The sequence below is a fragment of the Microcebus murinus genome, chromosome 7 (assembly GCF_040939455.1).
Source record: "Microcebus murinus isolate Inina chromosome 7, M.murinus_Inina_mat1.0, whole genome shotgun sequence".
Classification (NCBI taxonomy): Eukaryota; Metazoa; Chordata; class Mammalia; order Primates; family Cheirogaleidae; genus Microcebus; species Microcebus murinus.
In genome coordinates this window covers 25,038,730-25,051,386 of record NC_134110.1, presented here as the reverse complement: position 1 = coordinate 25,051,386, position 12,657 = coordinate 25,038,730, and the positions used below count along the sequence as shown (strand labels likewise).

The following is a 12,657-nucleotide window of genomic DNA, read 5'->3' as shown; positions in this document are numbered from 1 at the left end:
TGCAGCCTCTTGCTCTCTCCCAGCGTGTGCTGACTGCCGACTTCTGTGACGGCTGCAAGGTCACTGACGTTGAGGCCATCATGAACCAGGGGCTGGCAGTGCAAGACGTGAGTACTCCTTTGTGGGGTGGGGGTGGTGGGGTGCTATCCATGCCCACTGCATGTTCCACTCTCCCCAGGTGGCGAAGAAGCTGATCCAGGTTTTTGCTGAGCAGATATTTTACACTGGCTTCATCCATGCTGACCCCCATCCTGGCAATGGTAGGAAATTCCCCTGGGGGCAGGGGGCTCTGGTGAGGGAGCAGGAGCCAATGTGCTGTGTCCCTAGTTCTGGTGCGGAAAGGCCCAGATGGGAAGGCGGAACTGGTGCTGCTGGACCATGGGCTCTACCAGTTTCTGGATGAAAAGTAAGCCCTAGGGTGGGGTCGGCTGAGCCTCTCCCTTTAGCCCAGACCTTCCTGCCCTGGGCTCTGGGGCTCATGGCAGGGCTGGGCCCATCCACAGGGATCGGTCAGCCCTGTGCCAGCTCTGGCGGGCCATCATCCTGAGGGATGACACTGCGATGAAGGTGCATGCAGCTGCACTTGGGGTACAAGGTGAGGCAGGTACATGGGGGACTGCTGGGGTAGGGGCAGCAGGTGCTATACACAGAGCCCTGGTTCAGGCCCATCTGCCTCTCCAGACTACATGCTATTCTCTGAGATGCTCATGCAGCGGCCTGTGCGCCTGAGACAGCTGTGGAGCTCCCACCTGCTAAGCCGAGAGGAGATGGTCTACATGCAGGACATGGCTCAAGAGCACTTCGAAGGCATCATGGCAGTGCTCAAGGCCCTGCCACGGTCCATGCTGCTTGTACTGCGCAACATCAACACTGTGCGCGCCATCAATACAACCCTGGGCAGCCCCGTCGACCGCTACTTCCTCATGGCCAAGAGGTTGGTGACTGAGTGGGTGCCCTGAGGGGTGGGGCAGGGGCAGGCTGGGGCCAACCTGTAGGTCTGTGCAGGGCAGTCAGGGGCTGGAGCCGCCTGGTGGGTGCAGCATACCGGGGCATCTATGGCATCAGCCTCCTGCGCCACATCAAGGTCATCTGGGAGATGCTCAAATTCGAAGTGGCCCTGAGGTAAGTGAATGAGTGCAGCTGGTGGGGTATGGCCAGGGTCTGCTCCCCACCGACTGTGACCTCACCTCACCCTCCCCAGGCTGGAAATCCTGGCCATGCGGCTCACCGCCCTCCTGGTTCGTGTTCTGGCCCACCTGGGCCTCGTGCCCCAGGCCGAGGAGCTCTACCAGTACCTGGAGACCTAGGGAGCCCTGGGGCCAGGACGACCACTTGGAGCTACCCAGGGCCAGCAGGGCTCGCCCAGTCACAGGCCTGACCGAACTGGCCAGGGCTAGCAGTGCGGACACCCCAAGACCAAGGGGTGCTGGAGCAACTATAGCTGGGATTGTGGGACACACTGTGGGGCTATGACCACAGCCAGGCCAGGTGGCCATGCAATGACCACACATGCATCTTAAACAAATCTTTTTCCTTGTGTTTTGTACAAAAAGGGGGGGTGGGAGGTAGTGCAGGAGCAGCAGCAGCATCCACAGAGCTAGAAGTGGGCGGTGACTCGGTCTGTCTCCAACAGGTCGTCCAGGATCTGTGGGAAAGGGGAAGGTGAGGCCTGGAGGCAGGCTGGGAGGGTGTATGGGGTGAGCTGGGGCTGGAGTCCACTCACAATGTCAGGTGTGGTGCCTATCTTCTTGGCCAGCTCGCCACGCTCCATGGTGCTGAGGTAGAGGTAGCGGTTGAGCAGCTCCCCATCCAGCACATTCCGCACAGCGTTCTGTAGGACCCGCCGGTCCACGTGCAGCATCCTGGGGTGTGTGTAAGTGGCAGGAGTCAGGGCAGACCCGAGAGAGCAGGTAGGGCCAGGAAGAACAGTGTGGGGCTCACCGGAAGGCGCGTGGGTTGAGGCCAGCATGGTGGGGCAGCATGGTGGTTAGCGCATTCTGCAGCATGAGCAGCCGCCGGTAGGTCTTCTCCTGCATGGGCAGCAGGAGCCCGATGCCACCGTCCAGGGTGGCTGTGGGGTGCAGTGTGAGTGAGGCCATACTTCCACACCCCCATGTACCCAACCCCCAACACACCCGCCAAGACACTCACCAAACCACGTGATGTGCTTATTCTCCCACACGACCGACTTTTTGCTGGGCCCCTCGGTGGCCCCCCGGCACGGGGTCCTCCAGAACGTGTTCACGTGGGCACCCACATGGAAATCTGCCCGGCGCAGCAGGCGCATGCCCCCAAAACTCTCCTTTGCTAGACCAGAGGGACCTTGGGTCACTGCCTGCCCAGCCCCCAGCCTGGGCAGAGGTTGGGCGGGAGAAGCCACTCACCTTCTGGCAGGTACATGTACACCATGAGGTTGCGGTCTCGATCAGACACTGAGGAGCAGAGGCCCAGTCAGCCCTGGCTATCCCAAAGTCTCAGCCTCCCCCCAAGGCCCTGCACGCTCACCCAGGAAGCCCAGCTGAGCGTTGTCCACCATGAAGTCTACACTGTACACCTCCAGGGGCTTGGCGTCCTGGGACAGGGAGGGGCAGGGTGTTAGGGTTGGCCTTGGGCCTGTGCCCACCCAGACAAGGTACCCAGGCCCCGTGGGTACCCGAGACACGAGGCTCAGCGTCTTGCTCTCTTCCTGGTAACGCAGCAGTGAGATGCTCTTCATGACATCTGCAGCCAAGATGAAGTTCTTGACGCTGATCATCTGATGGATGTAGAGCTGCGTGTCGATGAAGGCCATCCCTGTCAGCTCACTGGCCCGCAGGCTCCACAGAAAGATCTGGGGGGCAGGAGGAGGGTGAGCCAGGGTAGACACAGGGGGCGAGGAGCAGGGGGCAGGTAACGGGGTGGCATACCTTTTGGCCAATAGCTGACACCAGGTGGCCATTGCAGTGACATAGGGCAGTCACAGGCCCCTTCTGCTCCTTCTCATAAAGGACTTTGAACTTGTTCTTGGTCAAGGGCTGGCCAGGCTCAGGTACCACCTCAATCACATCCATGATCAGGATCTGGCAGGGCATGGGATGTGTTGGGTGGCAGAAAGGCTGCCAGGGGCTGCCTGCCCTCCACCTGCCATCTGACCCCCACCACCCCCTGGACTCTTACCCGCCCACGGCACGTGACTTCCTCCCCCTGCATGAGGCAGGTCCCGGCAGCCACATAGCCCTTGAGGCCTGATACAGTCTCCTCACTGCGCAGTGAGACGGTCTTCATGCAGGTCACGTGCTCCCACTCCTCCAACTCGATCCTGCATGGGGCAGGCACGTCAGGGTGTTGTCTCCACCAGCACAGGCAGCCCCTACCCAAGCCCAGCCTCACCTGGCATTGGGAATGGCCTCCCAGCTGACTGGGGAGATGAGCTGGATGGAGAAAGCCTCTTGCTGAGGGTGGATGTACCGGTCATCTGCAGGGACCAAAGGCAATAGTCATGGCAGGGCTGCCCTGAGTCAAAGCCCAGGATGGGAGTGTGGCACTGGCATCACGCACCTCTCTCAATGGTCTCGAACTCCTTTTCCTCACCAGTCATGCGTGGGATGCGGGTGCATGGTGTGTTGGTGCTGGTGGCAACAGCATATACCTGGGAGTAGGAGATTGTCACACATCAAAGGCCAGGCCCAGCGGTCCCTGGTGAGGGGCAGGGAGCACTAGGGCAGGGCAGACCTTGGACTCCACATGGTAAGCCACGTAGTGGGCCGTGCAGCGCAGCGGGATCTTCCTGACAGGCCATGGGGCATCATAGGACAAGTAGGCAGGCAGGACGCTGATCCTCAGCTCACCCTGGAGTAGGGCAGCAGGGTCAGCAAGGTAGGAGCCTGATGGGGTGGGGTGGACAGACCCAGGCCTCCAGGGCTCTGCCCAGAACAGGAGGCAAGGGACCGCTGCGTCAGACAGCGGCTTGAAAAGGGCCACAGCACTGGCATCCAGGCTTCTTGGGCTTCTGTCAGCGAGTTCCTGTACACTCTCCCAGGCTAGGGATGCTGGCCCTAGATGGGAGGGCCAGGCCTAGAGGGCACTGGAGGCTGCAGGCAAAGGGCGGCCCAGACTGGCCATGCCAGGGACTGTAAAAACAGGCAGAAGGAGCCCCAGACCCTACTTCACCAATAGTTCTGAGTCTGTCAGTAACCTGGGAAACACTTGCCACAGCACAATCAGAATCCAGGTTGTTGGTACTATCATCTTGGTAGCACAGATGAGTAAACAGGCTCAGAGATGGTGTGTGCCTCCCCAAAGTCACACAGCAACTAAGGGGCAGAGCTGGGGTTCATGCCGGCTCCATCTGGCTCCTGAGGAAGGGCTGGGCTGGCAGTGCAGTGACAGGGCCCTCATCAGCTGCACCCTCAACTCCCACAGCTCATCCACCAGACCTTCCCAGCACCAATTTTCAGCCCCACCACCCTCTGGATGCTCCCTCCTGCCCCAACCAGCTGTGCCCAGCTGTCCAGGACCACATTTCTGGGTCCCAGGCAGCATCAGTGAGTGTTGTCAGGAACCAGGTTGGCCTTCCTACCTGTCTGTTAAAGTACAGAAAGCCACGGGGGCAGTTGACATTGTGGAACGGAGCAAAGGAGTCAATGGGGCCATCAATGCCCATGGGGTGCAGACGCAGAGCACCTCGGCCGGTCACCAGGAGCCAGTGGGGTGAGGGGCCACAGATGAACACCTGGAACAGGTGCCATGAGGGTGCTGTGGACAAGGCCATACCACCCTCCCACCCCTGGGCCCCCACAAAGCCACATGCCTACCCCTGAATAGCCGTAAATGTCCTCAAAGTATCGGAAACGTGCCACGCGTCCCCGGGCCCCAGCCCCCTCCTCAGCGTTGCCACCTTCTGCTTTCTTCTTGGACGGCTTTGGCTTCTTTTCACGGAAGTTGATGTTGTGGGGGACCTGGGGGGCACCATGAAGGCCAGTCCTCCAGATGCTGCTGGCCCAGGCCCCCACCCTACCCTGCACCACACACCCTCCCTCCCAGCCACCAGCACCTTCTTGAATCGGACTTTGAGATTGCCCTGGCCAAGCTGAGAGTCATGGGGGAAAGCCTCATAGATAAGCAGCTCCTGGTCCACGTGCACCTAGGGGAGCAGGGAGGGGCCATGGGTGAGGCAGGGCAAGGCCATGGGGTAAGGCTATAGGATGGAGGAGTGGCCTGGCTCGTGCTCACCAGCAGGTAGGGCCTGCTCTGGCGGCTCCCCAATGCAACCAGCAGGACCTCCTTGACCAGGGGCAGTTCCCCCTGGCGTGTGGCTTCCTCCTTGCGGGCCTCGCCCTGCGTGGTCGGCTGTCCGAAAGAGCTATCCACCAAGACCCGCTGCCCCACAGGGAAATTCTTCACCAGGAACACTAGTCGCCAGTCAGGAAGCTGGTAGATCTGGAGGAGAGCAGCAGTCAGCGGGGACAGCAGTCAGTGGGGCAGGATGGGCTGTGCCACAGTGTGGGCTACCACCCACCTCCATGGTTCCATTCTCCCGCACCAGCAGGCACCAGTGTGTGGGCTCTGCTCGGAAGGGTGCAGGGTCCCGGTCGGCGGGGGGCTGGCTGCTCCTTCGGGCTTCCTCCTTGCTGGGGCTGAAGAGGGAGCCTGAGTCCCCATATAGCATCTCCTCCTCATCATCCACTGTGGGGCTGGGGGCCAGCAGAGGTGTCACAGGCGTCTTGTCTGCCACAGGGACCCAGGCCCCCACCAGCACCCAGGCTCTCACGCACCTGGTCTCCGAGCCCAGGCCCTCCATCTCTGAGCCACTGCGGCCACCCAGTTCATCACGGGCCCCACCCAGGCGGCTCTCAGTGGTGAACATGCCACTGAGGTCTCGGTACAGGCACAGTGTGATCACCTTGGACTGCTACAGGGAGAGGGACAGGGCTCAGTGGTGGGGCAATAGGAGGGAGGAAGGAGGTGGAGGGGCAGGCACCAGGGATGGGGCCTACATGGTGCAGTGGGGGCTTGTGTAGTGCCAGGCGGTGGTGGCGGCCACTGTAGGAGTCACTCTTGAGCAGAAACATGGTGACATGGCCCTCGGCGCTCATGATGACCACGTAGGGGTCTGCCACAGCACACTGCACGATAGGCGCACCCAGGTCCACAGGAATGAAGTGCAGCTGGTTCACTATGGGCACAGAGCAGTCAGCCCTCGCCTCTGCAGGACCTGCCTGCCCACTCAGCCCCACCACTCAGCCCCACCACCCACCTCCTTCCAGCAGGCGGATGCCCAGCGGTGATACTTGGACGATGTAGCGATTGTCCCCAATGTTTCCAGCAAAGACTGTGGGGCCTTGTGTGGCAAAGCCACTAGTGTCTAGCTCCATGATCTCCTGCCCCGTCTGCAGGATCTGAGGGAAACTGTGGTGAGGTGGGCACCTCCCCAGGAAACCCTGCTCCAGCCAGGCCCCAGGCCCTGCCCCTCACCATGGTCGAATCTTCCCGGCTCAGAATAAGGAACCCGTGTCTGCGCCCATCCTCTTCTGCTTCAAGGGCACTAGGCTCCTGCTCTGTGCCTTCCCCCTTGGAGGTCTCCTCCTGTGAGGGTAGGAGGAGCAGGAAGCCATGTCCAGTGAGGACAAGCATGTGGCTTTTTTTTTTTTGGAGACAGAGTCTCGCTTTGTTGCCCAAGCTAAAGTGAGTGCCGTGGCATCAGCAATCCTACTGCCTCAGCCTCCCAAGTAGCTGGGACTACAGGCATACGCCACCATGCCCGGCTAATTTTTTCTATATATGTTAGTTGACCAATTAATTTCTTTCTATTTATAGTAGAGACGGGGTCTCGCTCTTGCTCAGGCTGGTTTCGAACTCCTAACCTCGAGCAATCCACCCGCCTTGGCCTCCCAGAGTGCTAGGATTACAGGCGTGAGCCACCGCGCCCGGCCTAAGCATGTGGCTTTGACTGCCTGGGCCCCCATTGCTCCCAGGCTGCCACACATGCAGCCCACAGGAAAGCAGTGCCCATCCATGGCATTAAGGTCTCCCCACCTGCCAGGGGACACACCTACCTCCTCCTTACGCACAGGAGCGATGACCGTCCACATATCGTAACAGCCAGGAAGCTCAAATGTAGTCACCACCTGGGGCCGGATACTCTTCTGGAGTGACAATGGGATGGGGGTGTCAGCCCACTCAGATCCTACCAGGAGGTACCCACCCCCACCTGTCCCCACACACCTGCAGCACTGACAGGGCCCCGTTCTTCCCATAGCCAGAGCAAACCACGATCTCGAGGTCTGGCTCAGGGCTGTTCTGAAACTGCACAGGGTGGACGAGTTAAGGATCATGCCTCCTGCCCCCTGCACACACCCAAGTCCCTGCCCCAGCCCCCTTAGGCACCTCTTCAGAGAGGAAAGCAGGCTCGCCCATGGCAGCGTTGGCACAGGGTCCGATGTTGAGGATGCTGTCACACACCTGCAGGCACAGCAGTAGTCAAGGGCTGGCCAGAGTAGGGGCCAGCCAGAGTAGGGGACCTTACTGCCCCTCAGCCTTACCTCAAAGGAATAGGTAGCCAGCTGTGTACCTGACTGGGCCTCACTGCCATACACCTCAATCTCATCCACCTCATCCTGTGGTACCGACTTGCCCCCTGTAGCACAGAGAGCACACACCTGAGCATGGCCTGAGTCACTGGCCCTTCACTGACCAGCCCTGGCCCAGCTCCTCACCTGACCAGCCCACTGTGGGGTCCACTCTCTTCTTCTTTGAGGGAGGCTCTTCCTGTGAGGCAGGAGGGGGCCGTGAGTGGCTCTCCAAGGCCGCCCCCATACTGGGGACAGTTGGCTTACAGGCCCAGGGCACCCACCCTGCAATACCCACCTTGTCTGCAGACTCGCGGACAGTGCTGGCCGGGGGCTCCTGCAGCTTCTCTGTGTACTTGAGGAGGAGGGAGTTGCCCAGGCGAGAGCCCAGGAACAGGTACCCAGGCTCCATGGTGACCATCTGAGGGAGGGCAGGTGAGTGAGGTCGAGGCCCTGCCTGGACCCAGGCGAACCCCCGAGTCCCAACTTACACTGGTGGTGAGGACACTGGCAGCTGCCTTGTCAAAGTGGAATGCTCGGACGCTGCGCATGCCGTCAGTGATGAGTGTCAGCACATAGCTGGAGGAGGGAGGTCTTGAGTATGGAAAGGACCACTGGGCTGAATAGGGGCAAGGCTCGGGGTGGGGCGGGGCACTCACATCTCGCCGCCCTTGAGGGAGATGACCATTTTGTCGTAGGAGATGAAGGCAGCATGTGCACAGTCCAGGGTGATCCGTACGCCCTCCTGGGTGCCTATGTGACAGGCAGTCAGGCCGACTGGGCAAGCCCGCCCATCCATGCCCACCCTAGGCCCACCCATACTCACGCAGGGGGAAGGCAGTGGTGCCTGTGGTGAGGCTGTTGAGGGCGACACCATAGGGGGGCACACTCTGGTTCAGGTACAGCAACGAGTTGACAGCAAAGATCACCACCCCACCTGGAGGGCACAGGCTTGTGGGTAGGTCAGGTTGCAGGGTCCCTCCCCCACTCTCGCACGCTCCTCACCCCAGGGCCCTCACCTATGGGCTTGGGCACAGCCAGAGCCTGGGTGCAGTCAAAGGGCAGGCTGGTGAGGGACCAGATGACGGGGTGGACCTTCTGTGTGATGTTCAGCGAGATGGCCACAATGGAGCACGTGTCCTGTCTCACAGCCACTCGCCTGGGACAGCAGGCAGGTCAGAAAGGCCGAGCACCTCCCTAACCTCTGAGCAAGCCCCTTACTCCCAAAGCCCCGCCCAGCCACAGCCCAGGCAGAGGTGGCTCAGAGCCCACAGCACAAGGGGCCTCCTTGGGTATCTCACCCTGGCCAGGTCTGGTTGGGCTCAAACAGGATAAGCAGGGTGGGCTCATAGTAGCCGTGCAAGAACTGCAGGTCAACAATGTTGAGCAGCTTCTCATCCAGGGCCCGAACATCAATGATATAGCTGGGTAGGAAGCTGGACCTCTGCCTGAGGGACCAAGGGTTTCAGCAGGACAGGTGGGAGAGGAGCTTGGGCTCCAGCAACCCCAGAACCACGGTCCGACCGCCTGGCACTCACCCCTCGCCCATGAGCCCCTCGTGCTCCTCAGCCAGACTCTCCCGGCGGAAGGGTAGTACCACCAGCCGCGTGCCATAGACAAGCATGGCCGCACAGCGCCCGTCAGGGTCCACCCGCACTCGTGGTGTGTGCACATTCTGCACAAACCCATCCTGGGAACAGAGGGGCATAAGACAGGCCCAGGACATGAGGCCCCACAGGGTGCACACGGCGTAGCAGAATGGGGCTGGTGGGGGAGGGAGAGACACTGGGCCTGGTCTGGGTTTGGTCCTACCCGAAGCTCAGGCTCCTCAAAGTAGTGCAGGGACAGGGTCTTCAGATCATGGGTCCCTGGGTCATATTCCACCACCGACAGCTGGGGGGGTGAAGGTCAGAACTGTACTCTGCCCACTGCTAGCCCTGATGGTGTCAACTGCCCAGCACTGGGCCCCCCACAGCGCTGTGCCCAACACCATGGCCATGCCCACCCCCACAAAGTCCCCACTCACCTTGGCATCCTTGAAGCTTAGGAGCAAAGCATCCCGCTTGGCACCTGCCAGCTGCACACTGGCCATGGACATGACATTGCCAAAGAAGGAGAAGGAGGCTGCCAGCTCCAGCTTTTCCCGGTGGGCCTTCCCTTCTGGGGGAGAGGCCAGCAGGCTAAGGTCTCTGCCACAGACCCTGGCACCCACACACCCCTGGGGCAGGGCCCAGAGTGGCTGCACTGGACTCACCTATGCTCCTGTCATTTTTGGTGAGAGCCTGAAAGAGGGAGGAAAAGAGGGCAGTGAAGGGCACACAACTAGAAGCTTTACTTCATCCAGAGGAGACATAGGGAAAGACTACCAAGGGCCAGCCCCTGCCACTGCGGAGCCCTGCCCAAAACCCTCTCCACAGTGGGGAGAGTGCAGCCCCTCTCACCAGAGCCAAATCTCACTAACACATCTGCATCCCAACCCTGGCACAGGGCTCCCCCACAAGAGGCCTCCACCCCACAGCTCACCAGCTGCCTATCGCCGAGCAGCAAGCACTCAGGGCCAGGATGCACATGGCCTGGCTGGGCATCTGAGACCTAGGCAGCACAGCTCCAGCCCCTGGGCCCAGCTCAGGGAGGTACTGTCAGGCCAAGTAGAGCCAATAGCTACTGATATGCATGATTGTTAGGAAAAAAGAAGCCCAAAGAAGCCCTGAGTTCTTCTGACATCTCAGAGTCCCACAACACAGGGCTGCCTTCACCAAGTCTGTGTCCTTGGGTTGCTCTCCTGAGGCCCACAGTGTCCACACTGCAGCAGGTAAACGAAGTGGCCTATAGCTATAAAGATGCTAATTTTTGTTTTATAAAAAGACAAATTTCATTACGTTTTTGTGATAATAAGCTATTTCTTCTTTGCTATTTTGTAGCTATTTGAAACAAACTAACAAACATTTAGCTGCCATCCTCTCAAGGCAAAGGAAACATTTTAACAATGAGTAAATAAAAGTCATTTTTCATAATACATTTGTGCTATGGGGGAGAGTATCCTGAAAAAAGGTGCTTGAGAAAAGTGACACAGTCAATTCAACAGATACAGAAGAGGCATTTATGAATCCAACCTATTTCACAATAACAAATGAAACTTCAGACCTTTGACAGCAAATAAGTTTGTCAGAAATAATGACAAACTTAAGAAACAAAACAAAAAACCCACTGATGCCAGGCTGATGGCACCCCAGGAGGCTCAGGCAATCTCAACACCAACAGCCACAGGCAGGTGGGACAGGAAGTCACACCAAACTCCTCAAACATGTGCAAATGAGCCCAATGACATGCAGAAAGGGTACTATAACACAACTAAGTTGAGTTATTCCAAGAGCATCCATCACTATCATTTACTATCAAAATTCAGGAGAGAAATCATATATTGTTTCAATGGTTATAAAAAAGCATCTGAGCCGGGTGCGGTGGCTCACGCCTGTAATCCTAGCACTCTGGGAGGCTGAGGCGGGCGGATTGCTTGAGGTCAGGAGTTCAAAACCAGCCTGAGCAAGAGCAAGACCCCGTCTCTACTATAAATAAAAAGAAATTAATTGGCCAACTAATACATATATATATATAATTAGCCGAGCATGGTGGCGCATGCCTGTAGTCCCAGCTACTCGGGAGGCTGAGGCAGAAGGATTGCTTGAGCCCAGGAGTTTGAGGTTGCTGTGAGCTAGGCTGACGCCACGGCACTCACTCTAGCCTGGGCAACAAGCGAGACTCTGTCTCAAAAAAAAAAAAAAAAAAAAAGCATCTGATAAAACTCTAGATCTATTCATGATAAAAATTCTCAGTAAAGCAAGAATACAAGGGAACTTCCCTTATCAAATAAAAGGTATCTACAAAAAATCTACAGCAATGTTGCTTGCACTTAGAGTACAACATTCATTCTTCCTCTGTAACCAAGACTAGCCAAGAACAACTGCTTTCCCCTACCAGGTACAAGGTCAATACAGGGAGCAACTGCACTACTGTATATACAAAAGAAACAGAAAATGAAAATTTAAAAGAATTTTAAGAAACGTGGACATAGCCAAATGGTCTAATGTGCAGTTGGAATCCTGGAGATTGGAGAAAAACAACTAAGAAGCTGCCTCTTGCAAGAAGCCTTCCTGGACCAACTTTCAGCCCTCTGGCAACCAAAGTGCCCCTGTATTTTCTCATGGGCTTGTCTCACATCACTACAACTCCTGTCAACAGTCTTGTCCCCAGCCTTGTTCCCTTTACTAGGAATGTTCTTCCCCTGACAAATTCCTGCTCTGCCTCAAGGAGGCTCTCCTGATCATGACTGGAAATACACACCTCCTTCATTCTCTTCTTTATCCCCTCAACACCACTTGTTGCAGCCTGCAAATGTGTTTAAATGTGTATTCACTGGCTATTTCCCTCCCCAAGTGTTTGTAGGTTTGGTTCACCACTGTATTTCTACTACCTAGCAATAGAGCAAGTGTTCACAACAATTTGCTGAAAAAAGGAAAAACCAAGTAGGACGCGCTAGGGCAGTGCCCCACTCCCACCACAGTAAGAAGGGAGGCAGAATAACGCAGAAGTTAAGGGAACAGGCTCCGCAGACAACAGATCAAGGATCAAATCCTGGCTCATCCTGGGGAACCTTAAACGCATCACTGAATTTCTCTGGGCCTTGGAGTAACCACCTCACAGAGAAATGAGGAGGGTTAAAAGGACCTGGGCCTACCTCGGCGTCGCGGTTGAGGCGGTACACGTAGAGCTGCGAGGTCCCGGCCACCACGAGGTTGCGCTCACTGTTGTTAAAGAAGTTGCAGTACATAGAGAACTCGATGCCGGTGGGCGGATGCGCCTGTTTGTACACGGCGTACATGGCGCCAACTCTGGGCTGCGCGGGACCGGAAGGGGACAAAATGAGGGGGTCGCCCGCGCAAGAGCCCGAGGCCCAGCCCGGCGCCCCTCCCTCGCCTCGCGCCGCCACCCCGCTCCCGGCCACCCGCCCACCTGCCCACCTGGCAGTTGGAGCCAGATCAAGGGGGACCGGGACGGCTGCGAACTCGGCCCGGCTGGGATGGGAGGCTGAGCGCCAAGGTTCCGGGCTACC

General features: G+C 58.0%; 2 protein-coding genes across 6 annotated transcripts in view; one reads left to right on the top strand and one right to left on the bottom strand.

The window, feature by feature from the left end:
- ADCK5 (aarF domain containing kinase 5) overlaps window positions 1–1,525 on the top strand; it is a 17,615-nt gene extending 16,090 nt beyond the window's left edge. For all 3 annotated transcript variants that reach the window (XM_012760250.3, XM_076004921.1, XM_076004920.1), the window contains exons 9-15: window positions 24–107; window positions 179–260; window positions 328–406; window positions 504–595; window positions 682–934; window positions 1,006–1,122; window positions 1,202–1,525. In XM_012760250.3, the coding sequence (XP_012615704.1) occupies window positions 24–107; window positions 179–260; window positions 328–406; window positions 504–595; window positions 682–934; window positions 1,006–1,122; window positions 1,202–1,307 (813 nt within the window). In that variant the 3' untranslated portion in view covers window positions 1,308–1,525. The remainder of the gene's footprint in view (window positions 1–23; window positions 108–178; window positions 261–327; window positions 407–503; window positions 596–681; window positions 935–1,005; window positions 1,123–1,201) is intronic.
- Window positions 1,513–12,657, bottom strand: CPSF1 (cleavage and polyadenylation specific factor 1). 3 transcript variants are annotated; one of them, XM_012760249.3, is made up of 38 exons: window positions 12,566–12,657; window positions 12,283–12,441; window positions 9,802–9,829; window positions 9,574–9,707; window positions 9,360–9,440; window positions 9,086–9,237; window positions 8,849–8,995; window positions 8,567–8,706; window positions 8,374–8,484; window positions 8,207–8,300; window positions 8,039–8,126; window positions 7,846–7,968; window positions 7,695–7,746; window positions 7,521–7,615; window positions 7,366–7,440; window positions 7,204–7,284; window positions 7,035–7,124; window positions 6,454–6,564; window positions 6,236–6,377; window positions 5,976–6,154; window positions 5,754–5,890; window positions 5,498–5,672; window positions 5,212–5,418; window positions 5,033–5,122; window positions 4,794–4,937; window positions 4,559–4,711; window positions 3,712–3,828; window positions 3,538–3,628; window positions 3,370–3,454; window positions 3,157–3,298; window positions 2,907–3,059; window positions 2,654–2,830; window positions 2,506–2,572; window positions 2,385–2,432; window positions 2,152–2,307; window positions 1,942–2,071; window positions 1,724–1,862; window positions 1,513–1,645 (listed from the first exon to the last, which is right to left on the bottom strand). In XM_012760249.3, the coding sequence occupies exons 2-38, from the start codon at window positions 12,424–12,426 to the stop codon at window positions 1,598–1,600; spliced, it is 4,326 nt and encodes a 1,441-aa protein (XP_012615703.1). In that variant the 5' UTR covers window positions 12,427–12,441; window positions 12,566–12,657; the 3' UTR covers window positions 1,513–1,597. The 3 variants fall into 3 exon arrangements, with proteins under 3 accessions (XP_012615703.1, XP_075861033.1, XP_075861034.1); XM_076004918.1 differs by having other exon boundaries at window positions 9,574–9,704; XM_076004919.1 differs by lacking the exons at window positions 1,513–1,645; window positions 1,724–1,862 and having other exon boundaries at window positions 2,152–2,302.